The sequence below is a fragment of the Anoplolepis gracilipes genome, chromosome 17, assembly GCF_047496725.1.
Source record: "Anoplolepis gracilipes chromosome 17, ASM4749672v1, whole genome shotgun sequence".
NCBI classification, from domain to species: domain Eukaryota; kingdom Metazoa; phylum Arthropoda; class Insecta; order Hymenoptera; family Formicidae; genus Anoplolepis; species Anoplolepis gracilipes.
The window spans coordinates 6,895,464-6,920,811 of record NC_132986.1 but is presented as its reverse complement, the minus strand read 5'-3'; the positions used below and the strand labels follow the sequence as shown (position 1 = coordinate 6,920,811).

At 32.6% G+C, this 25,348-nt stretch overlaps 2 protein-coding genes across 6 annotated transcripts; both read right to left on the bottom strand.

The window, feature by feature from the left end:
• Nucleotides 1-381: 381 nt before the first annotated feature.
• Pten (phosphatase and tensin-like protein) lies at nt 382-18,237 on the bottom strand. 4 transcript variants are annotated; one of them, XM_072909965.1, is made up of 9 exons: nt 17,658-17,834; nt 17,311-17,518; nt 17,067-17,196; nt 16,703-16,981; nt 16,471-16,616; nt 16,105-16,268; nt 15,751-16,032; nt 15,316-15,493; nt 382-3,526 (listed from the first exon to the last, which is right to left on the bottom strand). In XM_072909965.1, the coding sequence occupies exons 1-9, from the start codon at nt 17,832-17,834 to the stop codon at nt 3,507-3,509; spliced, it is 1,584 nt and encodes a 527-aa protein (XP_072766066.1). In that variant the 3' UTR covers nt 382-3,506. The 4 variants fall into 4 exon arrangements, with proteins under 4 accessions (XP_072766066.1, XP_072766067.1, XP_072766064.1 ...); XM_072909966.1 differs by lacking the exon at nt 382-3,526 and adding an exon at nt 18,097-18,237 and having other exon boundaries at nt 4,754-15,493; nt 17,658-17,796; XM_072909963.1 differs by lacking the exon at nt 382-3,526 and adding an exon at nt 4,754-9,074.
• Nucleotides 18,238-18,830: 593 nt separating this feature from the next.
• Nucleotides 18,831-25,014, bottom strand: LOC140675451 (outer mitochondrial transmembrane helix translocase). 2 transcript variants are annotated; one of them, XM_072909972.1, is made up of 8 exons: nt 24,920-25,014; nt 24,274-24,380; nt 23,775-23,950; nt 23,436-23,678; nt 23,163-23,364; nt 22,690-22,886; nt 22,385-22,557; nt 18,831-22,260 (listed from the first exon to the last, which is right to left on the bottom strand). In XM_072909972.1, exons 3-8 carry the CDS (start codon nt 23,928-23,930, stop codon nt 22,095-22,097), a joined length of 1,137 nt encoding a protein of 378 aa, XP_072766073.1. In that variant the 5' UTR covers nt 23,931-23,950; nt 24,274-24,380; nt 24,920-25,014; the 3' UTR covers nt 18,831-22,094. The 2 variants fall into 2 exon arrangements, with proteins under 2 accessions (XP_072766073.1, XP_072766072.1); XM_072909971.1 differs by having other exon boundaries at nt 24,274-24,498; nt 24,920-25,011.
• Between the last annotated feature and the right edge of the window lie 334 nt (nt 25,015-25,348).

The window sequence follows — 25,348 nt, the reverse complement described above, 5'->3', positions numbered from 1 at the left end:
ATATATATATTTTGTTAACTTTTCGTACCCAGACTAAGATTTTCATAAAATTTACTAAAAATTCTCGTATGTTGCATATTTAAACTTGAAATGTTGAACTAACTCGTTTGAATTCTTAATTTCAAACATTAATTTTCTTTTTTTTAACATTTTAAATACAATTATGCATCAAAATTGTATTTTAAAATTTATTTTAAAACTTAAATGACAAAGAGAAATTAAAATTATATTTCTCAAAGCATTAATTGATTAAAAATAATTTAACAATAAATTGTGGAACACTCGTATAAATATTATAAATTATTAGCATAATATCTTTTTTATCAGAAAAAGTGCAAGCTCTTGCACGAGGAGAAGGATGAAAAAGAAATAAAGGTAAGATATGTTTTAATATCAAACTTATTGTTATTGCAAGGTACATTGTAAAGTACGCAATTTGTCATTTAAACGCATTATTACATGTAACTTAATTATCTGCAGATAATATATGGTATTGCTTCTCTATCTTTAAACCGTTAAACGATATAAATTGGACTACCAAAATCGCAGTTTAAAGGGAGATTATTAAAATAAAACGCGCGCGCGCGCGCTATATATATATATAAAAAGATCACGTAAGATCTAAATTCGACAAATTTTCAAATAAACTGTTTTTAACTGCGCAATAGATCGTAGAGAAACAAACGAGAATGTACATATAAAAAAATAAAACAGATATATTTCGTTGTTGCGTCATAGAAGCAAAAAAAAAATCGTAAACAATCTTACGAGTAGGATAGATTAGTTAGTTAAATAATAGCGATGCATCGTCCTCGAGAGAATAAAGAAACACGCATACTCCGCGTTAGTCATTCGAAATATACATCACCGAGTTACAAAAGTAGAAATATTATACAAAAAGAAAAAAATCGAATGTTATTATGACGTTAATTATTATGGCATACTTTCGAATCCTTCTTTTTCCATATATATTTTAATTATTTATTCATTTTAAAATGAATTCTCCTATAATTCAGGTAAAATAAATGCTTTTATCAATTAATTAGACACGATTTGTCACTGCCGCGTGTGTATGTTCGACGAGAAAATCAATTTACTAAAAATAACTTTAGACTATTTTCACGTAAATAAATCTGTCCTTTGTTAATGATTCTTTAAATGTGTCATGTAATGACATTGTTCAAAAGATTAACGCCGCGCTCTTTCGAAGACACAAAAATAATTAGTTTCCTATTTCTGAGATCAAGTCATGTATTTTGTACTCTATAGGCTGAGTCATTAATTTATATTATATATCATAAATATAGAGTTCTTAAAATTAAGATTATCATCAGCAGAGAAAAAAAAATACGCAGACTTACAAGGTAGTTTTATTGGTCCCAGTAAAGCTTCCGGTGTGAGTGAAATGAATCTATCTGAAAAGGTAAAGTTCCTCATTCTCTATTCCTTTCAAATGCATTTTTGCGTAGACGCATATATAGTAACAATCATATATATGCTTTGTTTCTACTTTGTAAAAAGCAGACTGTTGATGAGGTCATAAACGTATCTAGACGTTTCGGGAATAGGATGTACTCTCGTTAACAACAAACTTAAACGCTATTGCGAAAAATATATGCGAGATATCGGTTTATTCTACTGCAGCAGAAGATATCTTTTTTCCGATTAAATGTGTAGAAATAAATCAAACGACATTTATTTATTTATTGCTACTATCTTATCGATCTAACGTAAAAATCGTTTATTGTAATTTCAACTTTATGATGGATCTTACGTATCTATTCTCTCGTAATGCGTTTTTGAACGCATACAACGCTATATTTTCTATCTTTCTCGTTGTTAATCCTCCTAAATAATGGCATAGTAATACAAAAAACAAAGATTGGGATAGAGTATTAAAAACCCTGATACAACATAGTCATAAATAAAAAATACATAAACGATCCAATTAATCATAATAATAATAATATATAACAAAATCTTTTTTCGGAGAAACAATTGTATTTCGATGCAAAACTTCAATTGCGTAAATTAACAATCAGTCATTGTATTTTTTTTTCTTATCACTTTAATGCGATTAAATTAGATTAATAAGAACAGATGATCACTATAGACAATTATTTGTACAAATTAATCGTAGTATTTATTTACTTTTATCAAACAATTGTTACTGAGGGTGGACATCCTGCTTTATCAAATGCTTTATCAATACTTATATAACAAAAGCTGGAAATATTGTACAAATTTTACGACGAATTTCCTTGATAACAAAAAATAGGTAAACTTAAAATAATAATATCAACGCGTGAATACATAATGTGCGAATAAATCGAATGTCTACATCATCAAAAAGAATCGTCGATCACGTTGAAGAGACTCCAAAAAAAAACGTGTACGTATACTAATACGAGTAAAACACGTCGGAGAAAAAGTAAATAAATAAATTATTCGCAAAACGCGAATATCGTTATTGTTTCCCTCTTGGAGAATAAATAAATAGAAAAAAATGAAAAATGAAAAATCAACTCGATTTCTATTTCATTTATGCGAGTTATTTCTCTATGCGGAATCAATAGCGTATAACTTTTACTTTTTTTAACAAAATTAGTGAAGATCACTATTTATCAGTACAATACTAATTTTATTTAAAAGACTACATTCGGAATACTTTATGCTCGCGATTCTCGCTCGACAGTAAGAGAAGTGTCGCGCGAAATTGAAAGGAAAATGTTGCCGAATATATTCGTTTTTATAAAAAGATTTCTAACTAGTACTAATATAAATAGCTTTTCCACAGAAGAAACCAAGCGCCTTTCCATGTAAAAAAATATGAAAAAGGCTTTTAAAGTTTTTCCTTTAAAACTCTCTTCACAATATAAAATTTTTAAAAATGATTTCTATAATTTCTATAATTTTGATAAATATTACTACATTGGCACAACCAATATAGAATTAATGTAAAGAATTAATCTATTTGCAACGACCACTGGGCTTAAAGTTCGACTTAGATTCGCGCGAGTAATACTTGTAGCTTGAATAATATTAATTTATATCTGTCTTTATATATACAAAAAATTATTTATTTAATTGCTACTTAATAGATCGTTTTTCATATAAATCGAGAGTGAAATTAATTAAAACCAGCGCTTTATTTCTTTTATACAAAAGCCGTATACTGATCGCACATAACGCGGCGATACACGCGATGACAATGTGTTAAATTAATTAATTCTAATGATAAGGGAATTCTTTTTCGTGAAGCATCAGCGTGTGTGTACCAAGAAGAATTTTGCGGGGGCGAGGAATATGCGAGCAGGGTGTGTATGCATGCGTGGTGTGGCAGGCACAGGATGGCGATGGTGGTTGTTTCATCTATTCGCACACAACAATTGACTCAGTAATCAAGCGGTGCGAGGTTTCAGCTGTCAGAGGTTGATCGTCACAGTGAAGAAGTGTTTAGCCCCGCGATCGGCCCCGCCATCATCATCTCAGTCAAGTCTCAATAGTCACAAATATGTCGATTCCCCTGCAAGCAGACCTATCGTCAGTCGTGGAAAAAGATGCGAATGTCGAGAAGAAATAACACAAATTTCTGGGCTAACTAATAGTTACGGAGGTTTGGGCAAGAGGTTGAGGTAACACAGAAACTAATGCCAATTATGAAAAAGCGAGGACAAGCTTAAAAAAAAATAAGGATTTTTATTACACACACATTTATGTCGAGAGTGAAAAATCAAGCTTACATATTGTGTATCTTTCTAGTTTTTCTTCAGATTTCAACGCAAATTTCTCACACATTTAAATTGTAATGTTATCTTTATTGAATATTGATATTAATCAAATTTGTATTTTTGATACTTTAAGTATATAAAAATAGCCAAGAAGGATTAGGACTATATACTTATTCTATTCTTGACAGAGTATCCTGACTACAAAAGAGAAAATGCGTTGAATTCGAAAAAAAAGTAGATACAATAAAATAAATAAATAAATAAATTTCATTATATATATTTTATTTGCGTGAAACATGAACTTTCTGTGGAAATTTCTATACTCTTAAACTTACCCTGATAAATGCAACAAACCTGATTGCGAGAAGAAAATATATCAAAATCAGACATGTGTGTGTTCATATTGCTGAATCTTAAATATGAAAGTTCGAAAAATACTCTCTGAAACTGATTATACACAATTATTTTATTCGCAATAATAATAAGAGGTTTAATCATATGTCTTTATTACATTCATTGCAGTGTTCGATCCGACAACTAATAGATATTAGTGTCAAAGCTTGCGATAGCAACGGGGTTGTTAAGGCAGCGATATTACAGATATTATATCGAACATGTTTTGTCGGATAAAGAACAGGCTTATATAAACGCAGACAAATATCCGTAAATATGATAAAATATACCTCTAAGTTGTTCGCTTTAATCTCTTCATAAATTCTGGAAATGATCAACGGTAAATTTGCAGCTTTTGTATTACAATTATTATTTCATAATGTACAATCTACTTATAACGGAGAAAATAAATCGGAGGAGAGATGCGGCTCGTTCGGAAGAACACCAGGGATATTCTTACACAAACTGCATCGTGTAACATTTATTTGTCAGTGAGTAACATATATGTATATATATGTATATACATATACATACATATATATATATATATATATATATATATATATATATATATTCACAATTTTATGACAAAATCTTACTCTTGTCGACACCGATAGGTGCGATATAAAAAATCGGCGAAGTAAATATCTTATTATATCAGATTGCCCCGCGCGCTCTAAATCGATCTCTAATCGATATTATTTTGTTCTAAATAAGAAATGGCAGATAATTCACGCGCAAGCATTAATTAATACTTGTATGTAATATAATATGAGATCTTATATACACGCATCGAGAGATACGGCATACATATCTGAGGATCCAATTTAACAATAAGGAGAAAGTACAAAAATACGTTTATCGCGTAAATGTAAAACAGCCGAGCAGACGCGTTCGTGTAACGAAATGTACAAGAAGAGTTTTGTCCGTTGCGTTCATGAAGTCTTATACGAGATGATCCAGAAAGTCGAGGATTAAATAAAAATAAATAAATAAATTCTCTGTGTGAAGAGGTTGTCGTTTTTATTAAAATATAAACAAGCAAAAAGTATACTTTACAAAGAGTAAATGACAGGGGGGACATAAATAATATTGAAAATATTTACAATAAATTTTTTATGTATAATATTTTCAGATTGTACACGAGTGTTTGACAAATAGAATACTGACATAATATGATTTTATTTTTTAATTTCTAAAATGTAAATTTTTCTGGATAAATTTTAATTTTAAATATTTTTGTAAAATATATTATACAAATTGCGATAAAAAGTTTTTTCCAAACAAACTTATTTTTTTACCAAAAAACAGCTTAAAGCTTTTTCAAAAATATTTCTCTATTATATATCGCTCTTTTTCTGGACCACCCGACTTAAGCGTCTTAGGGCCCGTTTTTCCAACGTTGGTTAATTTTAATTCAGTTTAATTAAACTACATCTTCGTTTTTTTTTCCGGATAAGTTTAGGAAAAAGAGAGGAAGATATAATTTGAACCAAGGTTAAAGTTAATCAATGTTTGGAAAACTGGCCCTTAATGTAGGTCGAGGACCAACTATGTATTGTAAAGTTTTATATGCAAGAGTAAGAATAATAGTAACCAATCGTTATCAGCGCGATTCTGTATAAAATTTATGTGCATACTGCTCAAAGTCGCGGCTTTAAATCGTTTACTACTAAAAATAAGATTCTCATGCAACTTTTATCTCACTTTTATCTGTCATATGCATATAGATCATCAAGGAAAAATTTAACACTTCTCTCGCTTATCGCAAATATCGCGAATTCGCTCTTTAGATCGACTTAAATAATAATCGCTATGTATGCAAGTATAGTAATCAGTAAAGTAATCGAAACATCCATCTTCCTTGACATCTTCGAAATCTCGTCGCGTAATGATATTTATCTATACATTTTATTAATCGCGCGAAAAAGTTTACCATTTCGTCAAGCGATTGTAGATTATGTTCGCCCACGAACGGTCTACTTCTTGACAATTAATAATTTGCGAACATAAACCGCAAGGAACTATGTGTGTGGACAGATGTTTATACATAAATGAGAGACATCATATATATATATATATATATATATATATATATATATATATGTATCCACTTTACATAGTTTTCATTGTCAGAAAAAATTTATTGAAGTCAGCATTCGTAAAGATAGTAATATTTTTTTCTGGAATATAATCCTTATAGAACAAACATACTCCAAACTATATATGTTATTAAAATGTTCAATGCAACAGAAGACAATGCAACCGATAAAGATAGTAATAGATCGCACCGGAAAGAAAGTTCAGGATGTGTCGAGTCGACATAAACACGTATAAACTTTATACTCGCGAAAGGATCACGATGGAGATCCTTGCGCGAAGTATCTACATATTTTTTAAGCATTATGCTGAAATAGTGCTAAATATTAAATGGAAAGAGTAAATACTTTTTTGTACACTTTCACACACGGTTCATGTTATAAATTTATGTCAAAAATCGCAACGAGAGATGAAAGATTCGTCTCCAAAATATATGTAATAATTGAAAATATCGAACAAAATAATAATACATTTTTTAGACAGAACCATATCTGCAAGTATTTTGAAATATGTATTAGACGTGTATTAGGATGTCTCGAATATCGCAATTTCTCTTAGCTGTAAACTCCTCTTGAGACAAACTTAGAATTTTTATTCAGTAAATTTAAACAAAATATTACTATAATTATTATAATATTAAAACTACAAAGAATCATAACAAATTAATTTAATCATGTTTTCAGTTAATTATAAAAAATGACTTAATTTAACTTTTTAATTGATAATTTAATCTAAAAATTTTACTTAATTTGACATTTAATTTTTATAATATTTATATAACATCTTTGCTGACAAAATTCGGGTTCAAGTTTGAAGAATTTAAAAAGAAATGCGATGAATTTGAAACATCCTATAATTTAATAAGATTCAAAGAAAAGGCTCGCTGGATTTCTCAAACTCGTATCGCCAATCAATATTGAGCCCTATCAGCATAAAAAATCCCTTTCCAGATCTTGTTCAAATTGTCGTCGTTCACGAACCGTGAGAGAAACTCGCAAGGATACGGTAAGAATCGGTTCTTTCAACGAAGAAATCGATGGCGGTTCCATACAATATTCTCTCTAGATATTATTATTATTGACTTACGATATTTATTCTTATGAAAATATTCGTTTTTATACAGCATTATTTTCTTTTTTTCGCGGTCTATATATAGTTCATATAAATATGCACTTCCGCTATGCCATATATATTTATATGGACCGTTTATTTGTTTTCGATTGTTTCTTCTACCTAACAGACACAATGTTTCTATATTTGTCATCGCGTTTTGAAGTTTGGCTGTATACTTTTTTTAATTAAAAAAAAAAAATTACTATAAATCACAGGTTTGCAAACAGAAAAAAATAAGTGTCATAATTTAATAATCACGTATTGTTTTACAAAATATTAAACTTGGAAATTCTGTGTCTCGCCTTGTTCAATAAGTAATATACAATATAGGACAGCATCATGAAATATTTTTTAAATGCTCCAAGAAAAATAAATCTTTCTCATCGCATTCAGATAAATAGTATTACAGATATGCGTTCGTCACGAGAGAGAACTCAATATTTATAGAATTTACAAGCTCACTCATGACGTAAATGTACGTTCATATAACTCCATTTATAGAAATTTTGACAATTTCTTAAGCTTCCGCATATACGCATAGACAATTTTCGGTATATCGAATCAATATTATTAAATATCATTGGATTAAATTTTATAGATTAAGCATATGAATTCAATTTTTCAACTAAAACTTACATTTAGATTATACAGAGAAAAAGACACATTACTGTGAAAAATTAATTAATTTTAATTAATGAGAAAGCCATCACAATAACTCTTAAATATATATATATACATACATTTTTAATAAATGTTATTAATTAATTTGAATTAATTTAAAAAATTTGTATATATATTTATATGTATTTAAAAATTATTGCGATAAAGGCTCCGTATCACAAAACAAATATATAAAATATTTTGTTATTATTATATGTTAATGTTTTGTAATTTAGGATGTATCCTTCAATAAAATTTTTTTTATTCAAAAATATCGAACATAAATTGAAATGCTTGTAACATTTGATGGAATACAATAAAAATTGTCTATGTGTTCCATTGCTATGTGAGTGAAAAAAAATAATGTGCCATGCAGAATGGAGTGAGCTCAACCAGGTTATTACTTATAGAGAAAAATGAAAGAATTCAAGTAAAGTGTGCTTAATATAAACAGTGTTAGTAAACCTGTGAATACATTAATTTTGATTAGATTCTTACGGATAATGAATACTTTCATCTCAATCACTCGTCTTTCAATCAAATTGCCTTTCTCTCTTATTTCTTCTCCCTCTTTTTTTCTTCTTCATCTTCCATTCATTCACAATCACTCGTAATGTAAACTTAATTTCTACATTTTTCTGTTTGCGTGTGTAAATTGTGTAAAATCATCATCAACATGAATCATCACGGTGGATCGTAATGGCAAGAAAGCGATTAATTTCTATATCTTTTTTTTTATTTTTTTTTGTTTATGTAGAAAAAAATCACATTGGCTTCTTTCTTTCTCGTAGCGTAAATAAGATATTATTAACTCAAGTACAAAAGTTTAAACGTAAACCTGAACGCGCAGAACATCGTTCTTTCGACACAATGATGAATGTTTCGTGCAGCGCGCTGCACAATGTCTTTGTATATATATGCATATATGCATGTGTTTGTATATGTGTGTCTGGAAACTTATTAAATGTCAATGAAGTCGAAGGATGATTAGGAGTGATTGGCGATGGGCTCACAAAAGATCTATCATCCCTCCATCCGATAGAAGACGGTACCGGCCGACACGCTGGTCCAAGTCCACTAAGGATGAACAGATACAGAGAGACACAATCGGTCAGTCAGTGATGAGACAATGGCTTATTTTGACGATTTTTTTTTTATACGTAAAGAACGACGGTCGAGGGCAAAGTGCTTCTTCCATTTTCATCTTATTCTGATTTTCTTTCGCTCAGACTAAAAATCGCATGTAACTCATATTGGACTTTACGTTTATATGAATGAAAATTACGTTTTAAATAATTATATCTTAAATGTGTTTCCGGTTTCGCGAGAGAATCAGAAAAAATTTATTCCTTAAATTACGTGCAGAAAATCACATTTGTCAAGTTAATTCGTCACTCCTACCCTCACCCTCACTTTGCGAAACATTATCATCCTACGAAAGTCGAGAACGACACGATACTGATAATATGTGACAAAAATTAATGATAGCGACTTGTAAAAATATACATTATGACGGCATGCAGTGAACATATAATACAGAAAGATAACGATGCACCAAACCGACAAGAGTCCAATGTTGAACTGTAAATTATTTTCTGTTTTACGAAATGATATCGTTTATACAATGTGATTGTGATCATGTTCTAATAACTAATGTAACATGTAAATGTAATGTGAAAATAATGTGAAACGAAAATAAATGAGTACTGAAAGAAAGAGCAACTGAAAAAAGACTGCCCCGATTTTTATATTCATTCTAAAAAGAGATCTTTTTAGAGAAGATTTACTTGTAAATACATTATTTAATATTTATCAATTTAAATATTTCTATCTAGTTTTTTTTAGAAATTAAAAATATATATGTGAAATTCTTCTGAATTATAAAATCCTAAAAAAAAGAAAAATTTTGTGTATATATATATTTATATATACACATACACACACACACACATACACACATACACACACACAACGTTCTATATGTGCAAGCACGTGGAATTAAAAATTGAATATTTTCGGACTGTCTTTTTTCAGCATTGAATCAACATTTTTTTTTCGCAAACTGGATCAGCATGTAATATTTCTACGAAAAAGCGGGTGTGGTAACACTCATTGTCAGTGCAATAAATAAAATGCAAGCTTTTAAGAATTAATCTATTCAACATATTCAACTTCGAATATAAATTACTTCGATCTTCCCAATACACACTAGGGATTATCACGATATTGAATGTAGCTGTCATTATGGATGTTTATAAATGCTACATAATATCTTCGGAAAAAGAGAGTGGGTGAGAATATAAAGAAAAGACATTGTCTGGAGATAGCATTGAAAAAAGTAACATGTATGTTTCTCTACAGAAATAGACGCTGCAAATAGAAAATGTTACAAAATGTATAGTACCATGTATTCGTATATTATATACATACATACACACTCATACTCACACACACACACACACACTCACACACACACACCCACACACACATACATACATGTACATATATATGTATATATATATATGTATGTATGTATTGTATATGTAATATATGTGTATATGTAACCTTATTCTTAAAAATATTAAATTACAGAAATACATTCGTAACATAAAATTACATTGAAAAATCGTTAACATCTCAATTATGCTAAGTAATAAGTCGTAAAGAACGTTCTCGCGAAATATGATTGGAAAATAGCGACAGTATGTAACAGCAGTGTAGTGCGTTCTCTGATATATTAAATGACACATTTTGATAGTACTGATAATAACAATAATGATGATGATGATGATGATAATAATAATAATAATAATAATAATAATAATAATAATAATAATAATAATATAACAACGATATATATATATGTATATATATATATATATATATATGATTAATATAATGATAATAAGTATATGAATAATATCACAAAATAACTATACATTTAAAACAGACATTTTGCTTATACAGATCTTACACATGTCTCAAACATTGTCTTCAGATATATATAGATCGCGATTACATAAATTATTTACATGCAACTTGAGAGACAAGAAAAAATAGCATTAAAATAAAAAGAAAAAGAGAGATGAGAAAAACTTAACAGTGCTTTGATATCGATTTATTCAATCGAAATATTGTCGGAAAATAAAAGAACGAGACTGAATTACACTTCATCCTAAAAAGACGAGGGGGGAAAATACATTCGACATCCATGCTTTCCAAAAAATCCAGTACAAATCTCAATGCTACGATCACAAAAGTATTGAGACAACTTAAAGAGGGACTCATTACGGATGTGTTTTGAGTTTCTAGGCTCCACAATTTATGTTCCAGATCTAGTACAAAACTTATCTACGAATTTTTAGATAAATGTAGGATCAATTTTTTCTCAATCAAAATTACGAGAAAAATTATTTTTTCATTCATTGTCTCTAGTTTCCAATTTTCAATATTATTATAAATATTTTTGCGACTGGTCCCCTAAGTTACAAATTCTCATTCAAGTCAAACATCTACCTAAAAATAAATAACAAATAAGGCATTTTATTTACTATTTATTATCTATTTAGATTTGTGTTTTTTTTTCGAAAAGACTATAATTTTTTTTAAACAAAAATTGATGCTACATTGCTCAAAGAATCCGTAGATAAAACCTTGGACTATTAAGTCTGGCACATCTTATATACTCTACACAATCAATCTGTCGAAATTACGAGAATACATCGACATAATCGCTATATATTTACAAATCGTGCGATGAACACTTTATTCTAGCTTCGGGAGATACAGGTCAAATTTTAATCAAAATTATACTTCATAAATTCCTGATCGTTTGACAAATTAATTCCTTTTATCACGATTGCAAGGATTCTTTTACCTGTGCCCATAAAACATCCTACTAACGAGTATATCGTTTTTATTTAAATTAAAATGATTTTATACATATTATATTTTTTATACAATAAATATATGATTATATATATATATAATATGTCCGGAAATACGGAACGTATAGAACATGTTGCACTTTTAAATCGTCAATAATCACTTCATTACTAATAAAATTATGGAAACGTTTTAGAATCTTCTAGTTCTTTTTTTCGTTTTTTTAATCTTTGATTTATGTGACAAAGTATCATTAAAGTCAGATTCGACGTTGCGAGAAGTAAAAACGCGCGCTTATTTTTCTTTATCGTATCACGAATCTTATATAAAAAGAAAATAATTGTCCGACAATGTAATACTAATAATGCTATCGGGCATTAAATCGAATTACAATTATTAATATATATAAATATATGTATAATAATTTATACATAATCGATCTAACGCGAGAGAAAAATTGTAGATCTCGGTAGTCAATTAGATAATAACTAACAACGTTCGACCCGAAGCCAGTATATATGTGCGAGTATATGTTTATTACTCAATCGTATATTATATATATATATATATATATATATATATATATATATATATACATATAAATATATAACTTATGTGTGTTTCCTTATATTACACATATATTCGCTACGTAACGACAGTCACGTACGTATCTAAATCTAAAGTATCGCGTAATTCTCTCTGTGTATATATTAAAAAGCAAGATATAGACGATAGAAAGACAGACGGTTTTAAATCTATATTCAGATTTTCTTCTTCTTTTCTTATATGTTGCTTGGCAAGTCTGAATCTTATTTTATATCCGAGTTAATATTACGAACTGACTACACACAAAAATCGTTATTTTATATAATCAGCAGCATTCGCGGTTTATTAATCCCAGCGTACAAGGTATACATATAAAAACTGATTTCTACGTATTTGTACTTCCTCATCGTCGATAAATGATAAACAAAAAGTTTTTCTTGCGCGTATGCCTGAATCTATTAAAAAATTACATCCCGGCAAAATAGCAGTTTTAACACCGCTTTCTTAAAACTGTATTTTACCATCATTCTCATTGTTTTACTTTTTTTCAATCCTTTTATGGCGAATAAATTGTTCAAGAGTGATACTACGATTTATTTTTACTTTGATGGAACAAGTATTTTTCAGAATGTATAAAACTGTGTACTTTTGCATCAATCAAATGTAATACATTTGTAAATCCTTTTATACACTCAGCATCCCTCGAATGTCTATATGTACGCTACATGTATACATGTGTATCACGTAGTTATAATCACAAAACAACTGGTCGACGAGCAACGTTATATTCTTATGAAATAGAGTGCTATGACACGAACGAGATGTGCATGAAAAAAACGCGAGTTCGGATTGTATCGTGTGTTTAAGAAAAGATAATTTTAGATATTGCACAGCCTAATAATTGTGTATATATTCTATGTTCTTCTACCTGTCTTCTTTTACATATCGACGCGATTCGAAATTTTCGGAAAGCTTAGTGTAAACCAGCTAGTGTTCTCTATGCAATTCGTTTCTAGCGCTCACATAATAATTTCGATTCTTTTTTTCTACGGGCTTATTTACGAAAAAGAAATGTGTATAAAATCTACATTTTATTGAGAATTATTAAGAAATATGTATAAAATCTGCAATTTATTCAGATAAAAACACAATCAAATTAAATTCACTAAATATTACGCTGATACTTCCGCTCTTATTAAAAAAAAAGTATATATACATATATATATATATATATATATATACAATATTATAAAAAAAGATAAAAACAAAACAAATTTTCGTGCAATCTCGATGGTTGTAATGAATTAAAAATATCGCATACTGCTTTGCGATTTTGCGTATTAAAAATAGATAAAATTAGTCATTTTTACTTTTCGATAAAAATACATCATCATTTTGTAGACTCTAATACTGCGCGTTCTACGGTATCACTAGTTTATCCAAAAGTTTTGTCGGAACATGAAAATCGATTGTATGCAAAACATACACACAATTTTTTCAATAAAAATGTATGGATTGTTAAAAAAAAATTTTTTGTTGTTTGAATAGCATAAATTTTGCAAGTAGCGATATTTTAAATCGCAAAATTAAATTTTATCAGAATTTAACGTGTGATTTTATATTATTTTTTTATAGTTCTTAAAATATTTATTATTTACTAATATTAGTTTTAGAATAATTGATTCTTTATTTGAAACAAAAAAAAGATGGAAAAAAATTTTACGATGCACTTCCGGTACAAAATTTTTTTATTAAATTATTTGTCGGTATTTGAATTACAAATTACGTTGATACTGATTTACTTTATGTGCACTTATAATTAATTGCGTCCTATACAATTTTAAAAATCTGCTTAAAAAGTTCTATTCACTGTTGTAAATGCCCATTCTATTTGCAATCGTTTGCAAAGCACGTAACAAAAATGATACGTATCATATAATTAAATAAAAAATATGCATCTTTCTGTATAGGGTACGTTCAGAACTTCATCAGAAATAACGAAAACCAGATTGCTATTATATATAAATTATTAAATCCCAAAAATGTGTCTCCTATTATTGGTAAAATCACATTACATTTAATTCGTTGCTACTTATCAATTTCTACATTATGAAATTCTACATGGCAAACTAATCAATTTACTAACTATTTTACTCTTGGTGCACACACATTAACGATATAAACTACTTTATTATCGAGGATTACGCGAAGAATCGATTAACAATTAATAATATGCTAGTCGGTAAGACACAAATCGTCAATACGAAAAATGAAGTTCATGGTCCCACGACATAATAATGAAAAAGTGAAAGATAGAGAGAGAAAGAGAGAGATAGAGATAGAGAGAGAGAAAGAGAGAAAAAGAAAACGAGAAGGAGAAACAGAATGAAAAACGAAATAATCGTATGAAGGAAGAGCGGCGTAACGAGTGGCAATTACTGCGAAAACATATCTCTCCGATTTCTAATCATCATTTTATGCGCGCCAAGCCGTCTAACGCGCGTAACGCGATTCGACGAAGAAAGGAGAGTGAAAAACGCGCACGTCACGACTCCGCAAAAATGGGAAATGTCCGCGTCACGACACACGCGAGAACACGAAATACTGGAGATACACCGTGTTCTTAAGTACCGAGAGGATTTATTAAACTACTACGTGTCAAGAACGGCCGAGCGCGCGAACGGAGCGGAAGAACGCTTCGCGCTCGCCCCGGCAACGTTCTGCCTGTTACTATTCCTACTTTTGTCACCACGCGATAACAGACCCTTGGCGGTCTCCTTGAAACTAACGCACGGACGGAGACCGCTAACGTGTGTACGGCTACCGCTGTGTGTAATAGAATGATGGTGTTGGCGGTGGTTTACCACCAGGGATGCAGAGGACTCACCGGATTCCCAACCGTCTTCGTCACCGGTGGTGTCGCACTCGCTGCTGTCCGCCTCGCTCGACTCGCTCGGCGTCTCCTGCCCGCCCATCCCCAGCTGCACGCCGTCCCCGCTTCTGTTCGTCGTCGCTGGCACAGCCGACGATGTACTCCCGCCCACACAATGCATAAATAGACTCACCTGCAATTAAAAAAGAATAATTAGAAAATAATTTGCATCCTACCTCGTTTGAACTGTAAAATCTTATGTAATTACAAATTGTTTGCAATTGATAAAATTTCTATCTAATTCAGAACGTTGAAAACTGTAATACGTTTCGATGTTTTAATTACAATATTTATAATTGACAAAATGTTGAACATGCTGAATATTTGAGGCTAAGACTATAATTGTAAGATAGCTGATATATATATTATCATCACGCGAACGCAACTCACTTTAAAATCTTCACTGTACAACTTGTTATTCGTGTCCTTATGTGCTTTGTCTAACTCAGATTTGCCTATCCGTAAAACGAGGGTAGGCGGCATAGAACCAAGGCTTGCCAACGAGCCTGTTCTGGATTTTACATGCGACGTAACCATCGGACACTCCATGGCTGTGCCGTCGCAGCTCAATGCCCTCGTCGCTCTTTCAACAAGTAACTCGCCATTGTCATACTCGGAATTTAGTTTTTCACGGACAAAAAATGTGTTGAACCAGAAATGAAACATTTTTTCCTGGAAAATGTAACAAAAGAAAATGTTTTATTAATCTGTACTAGAAAAGTATGATAAAGCATAAGTATGTACCTTCGATTTCATTTTGGTTTTTGGTCTGTTGAAGAATTCCACTCGTATGTCACCCGTCAGAGCAACACTGTGTTGTAACGAGATGCATATAGGCGTACCTTTCCGAACCTCGTAATCACCCGAGAATATTTTCTTCTTTGATTCCGAGATTGTATAACTCAGACCTAATAACATAAAACGCATCTTTTAAACTATAATAAGAGCATACTAAACCTACAATAGTAATAAACTAATTAAGTCACAAAGAAAGATATGTAGAAAAAATTAAAGGCTTAATTTACTTTCTACATAAATAAAATTAATAACTAAATTAGATATCAATCGTCAATAAAAATCTATTGTAAAACTTTTATACAAATTATTTACATGCTTGACCGCCATTGAAAATAGGGGCCGGATCCAGTTGTATTTTGCGCAATAATAATGTCACTGGTTGATAATTGAGACCCTCTTTGACAATGGTGGCATAATAATCCACGTATCTTATCTGCGACGGTATAGTTACGCCTTTCCTGCGTTACAATAAAATCGAATAAGTAAGAATTCGCTTATTCAGACAAGCGTAAAGCGCTCGAAAGTTTAATAATATCATATTTACTTGTCGTGAGTGCGTATAGTTCCATAAAAATTAAGGGCATCGGTGGCATTGAGAAATTGTTTGCTGTGGAGTAGGTAACAGGACACCATTACGCCTGTTCGACCTTTGCCTGCCTTACAATGAACTGCGGCCACGTTGTCCTTGTGTTGAGATAACCACAAATGCACGTCCTCGCAAAAGGGCTTGATCTGTTCCAACATTGGTGGGTTGTGATCATCAAATGCATAAGTGGCTACTCTTTGCTTGAATTTACTGAAATCGTATGTTCTTTCGGAACACCTGAAACATTATTAAGTTATGCTAAGACTCTTTTGTTGCGAAAGAAATATCTTAAATGACATTGTTTTGCAAATAACAAACTTACAAATTATAAATCTTGTAGTGATCTTTGTGTTTGGATTCCAGTAGTTTAGCAACATCATCAATATGATTTCTGTATACCCCTTCCAACTTTTCAGCTGGGAAACCCATTGCTATTAAATTATCTTTTATATCTAAATCAAAATATTTATTAAGGAATCTATTCAGCATCAATTTACTTATACTTATGTTTATTTATTCAAAAATATAGTCTTATATATCAAAATAATCAAGCAATAAAAGGATACATGTGAGATCAAGATTAAAACCATCCTCTATGAAACGTTTACGATGTTTGCTGACAAGCCCCTTTATGGGGTTGGTCATCTTTATGTTGCTGATAGTGTTGGCCATACTTTGTTTTAACTCTCCTGTCTCAATCTCGATCGAACTACCTTCTGCCACCTCCTCGGGAATTTCTTCTTCTGCTTTTTGATTCTTAAAGGTCCTTTTAACCTATTATCAAAACAATAAACAAAAAATTCATATAGTTGTATGAATTCAATTACAATTAATTGTAATAACACACTTTTCCATATATATATATATATATATATATATATATATATATATATATATAATGAATTAAGCTCACCTGAGGCCTGTGAGCTTGTGAGGCGTCACATGAGCCCAGTTCTGGTCCTCTTTGTTCTTCCAGACAAACATGGAGAGGGGTTACTGATGCCGAAATATGTTCAGAGATTTTACTGTTCAACCTGCCACTGGTTGGTCTCCTGCAGGAAAAGCATATACCCATCAATTCCCAGAACATGTGTTCTTCTACATAGGCATTTTTTTCTCATCGAGTGTATCCTATTTCTCCATCGTGAGGCTCGGTGCTTGCTCTTGACCAAACGCAAGTTATTTCATGATAACATATCATCACCATTACCAGTTTGACGCAATTGACAGAACACACAACAGCGAAACTCTGTACAAAGCAGCAGTGCACAGTCTTTGAGGAGAAACTGTTCCCACAGTTATGGTATACAGGCAACACAAAACACTAATAAGTGCCATACACTGTACACTACCTGACACCGGTTCCGCAACTGTGTAATTACCACCAAAAACACTGGTTCTCTGAATTACCGCATTGTCCACTGCAAGCTTCCTTATCTCTCTAGTCCATTCAACAAACAAACATTCCTGTTTTGAAAATCACAGAGATCACAATTATCATCAGTTCGCCAGCTAATGACCAGGAAGAAAGAGTCTAACAACAGGAAGAGGAAGAGAGTTTTATTTTACCTGGGGGGACTAAGAGAGAGGCTCTTAAACGAAAGGATCGAAATGATGACACGGTAGCACCAAATACTCGTTAAGAGGTGCCCGTTAAGAGCACCAGTTACTATCACGCGCGTTTACGGACACTCGAGTCGCGAGGATGGCAGTTTAGCATCTCTCTCGTCTGGGTAGACGCGACGTGCGACGTGCGACGTCTCGGATCTCGGAAGCGAGTCTCACGGCTCCGTCTCGGTCTGTCGCGTCCGCGATTGAACGGCGTCGAAGATCGAGTCTGGATCGATTCGACGCGTCGCCTGCTCTGCCGTGTCGCTTATCGAGGGAACGCGCACTGAACAACGGACAACGGACAACGGACAACTGGATCCGCGGAGACGAGGGAGACGGGATGGAACGATAACGAGATGAGACGAGCTGAGCCGAGAAGAGGGTTTTAGGTTAAGCGTGCTCGCACTCTCTACGCCAGAGCGAGGTGGAGAGGGGTGGGAAGAGAGAGAGAGAGAGAGAGAGAGAGAAGGCGGTCCTCTCGCTCTTTCTCGCGCGCGCTCGCGAGCGCGAGCGACACACGGCGGTGGCGGCGGCGGCGGTGATGCCGCGTACGTTTTTCACGATCAACGACGACCGGGGAACGAACAACGGATGAGGATGCCGCATAGCATGTGACGTCCCGCGATCTCGTGCACCGGTGCGCCCGTCTTGCGCGAACCTCTGTCGCGGATGAAAGCAGGATGCCGAGGATAGTACAAGCTCGACCGCGACGATTCAGAGCAGAGCGACTGACAATGCTCGTGCTGCCTTACACGCACACACGTAAACTTACACTCGCGCATACACTCTCTTTCTCTTTTTCCTTCTTCTTTTCTTTGCGTACGGACGGATGGACGACGATCGTCACCGTCGCGTCGTCGTTCTCCCGTATGTTACCCGGTAAATGTTCCGCGGCGGAACGGCTGTATGTATATTACCGGCACCTCGCTTCGCGACAACGACGGCCCGTAGTACGCTCGACACGCGTCGTTAACGTTAACGCCATGACAGTGTATGTGTGTCTTTTTTCCGCTTTCTCGCCTCTCGGCCCCCGCGGCCGACCACGGTACGCTCTCTCCGTTCCGTTCCGTTCCGGGACGCACGCACGTACGTACGTACGTACGCACGCATGCACGCACGCTCGAGCCTCGAGTCTAGTAGTGTCTCGAGTCGCCAGTCGCCGCCGCGACGCGTTTCTCGTTCAGTGCGCGTGCTCCAATCGCGAAAGAAGCGCGGTCTTTGCTTCGGGATCGGGAGTCGGGAGTCGGGAGTCGGGAGTCGGGAGTCGGGAGGAGGAAACGCGGAGACGAGCACAGGGTACAAGGCACAGGGCACAGGGCACAGGGCACAGGGCACAGGGCACAGGGCACAGGGCACAGGGAGAAGCCCGAACCGAACGGCGTCGCTCGTGCGTCCTCGGTCCTCGGTCCTCGGTCCTCTCGGTTCTTCTCTCGCTTCTCTTTGCTTCTCCTGCCGCGAACGCGTTTCGCGGCGCGGGTCCATTCTCTTTATCCGCACGTTTCGCGCTTTCTCGCGCGAGCACGGATTTAATACCGAAATAATTCTGTCTCGAATTTTCACGCTTTTCGATACTCCAAAAATGCAAACGCGCGCGGGAAACGGCTCTCTACATCTTCCGAAATTTTTTTCCCGTGAAAAGATCTTCCGTATTCCGTTAGAGATATATCCGTTTTGATATCAGAGTAATCAGAAAGCGAGAGATATCTTTTGCGATAATTATGGAATAGTAGATTGCGATGCGATTTTATATTCCTGAAGAGATAATTGGAAAAATACAATCCGCATCTCTCGTAATTTGCCACACTACAAATCTCTTCTGCGTTTTCTAAAAAGATACCGACAGATATTAACACATACATATACACGTTTGCACTTATCTATAAACAAAATTTCCACTGTGTGCGAATATCTAATAAAAATGTCTAATAATAAATGATGGATAATTGCCTCTTTTGATATACAATATCGACTTTTCATTTTTTTACCTGAATTTATTATGAAGATCTTATATTTTTAATAAATCATTTTCTGCTTCCTGACTTTTCCGCGCTCGCGTGTTCTTTCTGATTTTTTTACGACACGTGTAAATTAAGTAAATAGAAATCAACACTTATCGCGATCCGAACGTAGGTGGACATTTTTGACTGGACCTGCTACTGCTTTTTTCTCTCGCCCCAATATACTAAGGTCGTCACGCAATTCTTTGCGAAAAAAACAGGTTTTAGGTACTTTCTTCCATCCTTGTATACTCCTGATCTGCTTCTACAAAATTTTATTTTCCAAGCTGAAAGGTCTGAAATTGGAATTCTGGAAGAAAAGTGGCATGTTAGAGTTGAAAAGATTTAGTATACCGTGACGAGAGAGTTGAATAAAATTTCGAAAGAAAAGTACTAAAATAATTTCATATAGCTTTTTTTAATTAAATTTCATTGTTTTTTAATACTCTTTTCTCTTGATAATTTATAATAGTTTCAAAAGATTTTCCCTAAAATATATCACTCTAAACGTTTTTATTTGCTTCATAATACTTAATTGCTATTTTGTTTTGAATGTTTCTTTATAAAATCTTTCTAAAATGAAAAATTTGCATTCTACATTGTAGTATAGTACTAACATTAGTTCGAGATAACAATAAGACTGACAAGATATTTATATCTTATTAGTAACATTTATAATATGATTATGAATATATGTATTGTATTCTTTCTTTGTAAAACTAAGATTAGTAAATATATTAAGCATAAACAATTATTTGGATTTAATATTGATATTTTTTTCAGTAAAAGCCATGATACTTTTTTTACATAATATTTTACAATTCCAGTTTATAAAGAACAGCATGACTTAAGAATAAATTAATTTTTTATGTTCTTAATAAAGCGCACAGAAATGCATGTATTATTTAGAAGATTTCATACATATAATAAAATATAAAAAAAGTATATTACATATGCAAAAATATATTATAGCAGGAAGGTATACAGTTCATTGTGCAGTTTCACGAAACTCTTGAATTTAAATAATTAATAAAAAGATACATAATTGTTCTGTTCTTAACAATTAATGACCAAAATTTACCACTCACTATTTTTATAACTTAATACTATTATATATTTCATCACATATGCAATTGATTTTGAACATGTATGTTTACTAAAGCCTTAGGTGCATTATATTTAATCACATTTATATTAACATTTTTTCACTATATGGTAAAAAAGAAATTATGTTTACTTGTATCGTGTACTTTTGGATTGTTATTCAATTAAATTATTTAATTATTATTATTATAAGTTTTGAATATATTAAAGCATCTCTAAAACATATATCAACAATGAAATTTTTTTCCATAAAGAGGATTCAATAAAATATGTTAAAATTTTGAAATAAGTGAATGAATGAATTATTTTTGTCATATACTATCGCCATACACGTTTGCCAACATTGATATTGAGAGAAATTTCATTTCATCTCATTATAAAATTTCTTTCTAATGTCTTTTTTACTATGGAATTATAAACACTTTGAGATTCTATTAGAATTATTTTTTTCTCGTAATGCCTCCATAAAAATTTTTCAATATTTACGACAAGAAAACCACTCTTTCGACAGTATTGAAGAGTACAGTTTCATGATGAAAGACTTTCATCGTTGTCGTAATGTCTATGCAACACACGAATGACTGTTAAAAAAACAGTCATAGAGAAACGACGAACTAACGAAAAATAAATTTCTTACTTTAATCTAATTCTAACTGTCGCGCGCCAAGCGTACCCGTGTGCAGTTTCGACGTTCTCATCTTCCTAAATGACTTGAGCAGATCTTCCATCGTGATGGGTCGCACAGTATCATGAAACTCTTCGTCAAATTCCTCATCTTCACTATTCTCGTATTTGCTGGCATCCCTATGAATTAAATGAGAGAAACTGATACAATGCATCTTCTACTTTTAAAACTTTCAATTCTAGACTATTCATTGATTAAATTGGTAAATTCAATTGCCTTTCTACATACAATTTTAATACGTACTGCGAATATAAATAATCTCTAATACGATAAATGGACGCGTTACGACAAAGTTCTTGCAAATCTGATCCCGAAAAGCCTTCTGTATGTTTCGCTAACGTAGCAATTTCAACATTATCCGCAGTTGGCTCGTTTTTCAGAATCAATTGTAAAACCTTCTTTCGTTGTTCCTCATTCTGAAACAGATATGCGCAAGCTATGTTCTATAATCAATATAATACATAAGACAAACGGGTATTTTTTCCTAGGTGACCAGTAGCTTACTATTAAAAACATACAAAAATTTAATATTGTATAAATATATTTACCGGCAAACCAACATGGAAAGTTGCTGGCATACGCCGCAAAATAGCCTTATCTAAATCCTGTGGCCTGTTAGTGGCTCCCATTATAATCACGGTACAATCAGGATCAGTTATCAAACCATCCCATAGTGACATAAATTGGGCCTTCATCATCGCGGTAGCCTCATGATCTTGTGAATTGCGTGCTCGCAAAAATGAATCTGTGAAAGTTAAATATATTAAAATAAATTTTTTTTTATTTACTAAGAAGCGTGCTTATATTAAATACACATATTAACAATATTTGCAATTATGATAAATTATATTACTGAAATAATTATATTACATTACAAATGAAGAAAAAATGTCGTTTCAACAAAAGAATGGAGAAAACAAAGATTTCTATGACAAAATTCAACTTCAAACTTCTGAAATAATATAAGAGATATAAAAGATGCAACACCTGACTTTATCGGGTACTATTCTTACAAATTTACCTATTTCATCGATAAAGATAATGCAAGGCTGTAGTTTGACAGCTAAGGAAAATACAGCAGCAGCCAACTTCTGACTTTCTCCATACCATTTATCAGTTAGGATGCTTACATCGAGATTTATAAAGCGTGTTTTCGCCTCCCGGGCGGTAGCTTTGGCGATCATGGTTTTGCCACAACCTGGCGGACCATACAATAATACTCCCTGAAAGTGACAAGAGCACAAGGCACATCTAAACTATCGATTTTTTTTTTTAGGATAAGTTCGGCTAATACCTTAGGCGCTTGAGTCAGCTGTGAATCCTCGAATAATTCCTTCCTCTGTATAGGTAGTATAACTGTCTCTTTGAGCTCTTGAATAACGCTGTCAAGGCCAGCAATGTTGCTCCACGATATTTTAATATCATTTGGATCTACCAGATGATTAGCTATTATCATTTCGTAATCTGTCAACTGATCCATATCGAAAGATCGGGCATATCTGTCACTTTCTGCTAGCTTACGTAACTGCTCCCGAGCCTGTAATAATCAGTTACATGGTCAATACAAGTAATTAATCAAAATTAAAATGTTTGTAAATTGAAAATAATTCAAAATTTCCTCGAGAAGACGGACCTTCTTTTTGGCCCTTTGCTTAGTACTCCTGGTAGGATCAAGCTGACTGATGAGCCACCTTACGCTGAAGAAGCCGATTGCTGCGACACATGTTAATCTCGCCACCAGCATCAACATATCCTGGCGGGTGAGGCCTGCACTTGCAGCCATGTTCATCGTTCACCGGGACACCCCGTCTGCAAAATTTGACAAAATATTATATTAAAATATTTTACACATCCAATACATGTGAAAAATCAATGTTCAGCAAATACAACAATTATAGAACCGTAAAATAATATATATATATATATATATATATAATTTAAAAATTGGATGCAATAATAGAATAAGTAGCTTAATATAGTTTTTGACAAAAATTGAACTTAAAATCCTTATAATTTGAAGGAAGAGACAGTGAAACTGTAGTCATTCAAAATGTCCAGATTTTTATCTTCTAGGAAGAAATTAAAAGACACTTTGGACAATTTATGCATTAATAACGTAAAGAGTTACTTGCCTACTCGTAAGTTGTCGTTAATTGATAAAATGTCGAATAACGCTTCTCGCCCGCGTAATTTCTGTCGAAAAATCGACAACTTAACCTCTCCGGGATTCGTGACCTCGCTAAACGACGATGAAAATGGATTTTGTAGGTTAGAATAAGATGCGAGGAGAGATGGAAAATCATGCGTGGCGAATCGGGCCACTGAGCGAGGTTAATTTCAGCTGCGCTATACGATAACTTGAAATGAAATGCTTATAAATAAAGAAGACAAACAATTATGAAAACGCAAAATGACAATAATCCGATAATATAATTAATGCAAATGATAAATAATGCGTTGCACAAGCCAGAACCTTTCTTTTTCCTTACAATATATAAAAATGTCACATTTTTTACTCGAAACACATCAATTATATATTGGAGAGATTGTAGATAAAAAAGGAGAAAGTACGAAAATTTTGCAGACGATTTACAGAAAATATGGAAAAAAGCAACAGACTTGAGACTATCAAAATTACTCAGCATTTAATCGCTTATTGTATATTAGACTCGCCGTGTGATGACGAAGTAATGATTATATAAAAAAATCAATGTCACGGTTTTAAAGCACATTTGTTAAACAATAATATTTCTTGTAACTAATAATAATGAATCTCACATTAATCATGCAAAATCATCACCAACATCGGACATACTAGGTACTGATAACTGATGTAAACGTAACTTGTGCTTTCATACGTTTCCGCTCAGCTGATCCTTTGAGTAGTCAGCTGATCCTAACTGCACTGGTGACAATTATTAACATAACTGTGAAAACTTTAATTTGGTAAAGATAAATTGCAATTAGTATATATTACATTTATATTAAATCGTAATAAAATAAAAGTCGTCTATATTAGCACGGGAATATATTATCATTTTTTTGTATAAAAATTATCCTATTATAAAATTAGAAAACGCGAACAATACATGTAGTACACTTTATTTATTGTTTTAAATATATGTTTGATTTCAAAGAAATCTGTGACATTTTTACTCAAATAGGATTATTCAGCTCATTACATTAACGAAGAACGGATAAGTAAAA

What these genes read in the sequence shown, in the direction of transcription:
- Pten (XM_072909962.1), bottom strand. Translation starts at nt 17,834, where the DNA reads ATGTTCTGGGAATTGATGGGTATATGCTTTTCCTGCAGGAGACCAACC. An exon ending in TTTTAATCTTGATCTCACAT is followed by an intron (nt 17,197 to 17,310) that starts GTATCCTTTTAT and finishes ATTTTGATTTAG; the next exon opens with ATATAAAAGATAATTTAATA. An exon ending in ACTATACGCACTCACGACAA is followed by an intron (nt 16,617 to 16,702) that starts GTAAATATGATA and finishes ATTGTAACGCAG; the next exon opens with GAAAGGCGTAACTATACCGT.
- LOC140675451 (XM_072909972.1), bottom strand. Translation starts at nt 23,930, where the DNA reads ATGAACATGGCTGCAAGTGCAGGCCTCACCCGCCAGGATATGTTGATG. An exon ending in AGCTGACTCAAGCGCCTAAG is followed by an intron (nt 23,365 to 23,435) that starts GTATTAGCCGAA and finishes TGTCACTTTCAG; the next exon opens with GGAGTATTATTGTATGGTCC. An exon ending in AGAGATTATTTATATTCGCA is followed by an intron (nt 22,261 to 22,384) that starts GTACGTATTAAA and finishes TTTAATTCATAG; the next exon opens with GGATGCCAGCAAATACGAGA.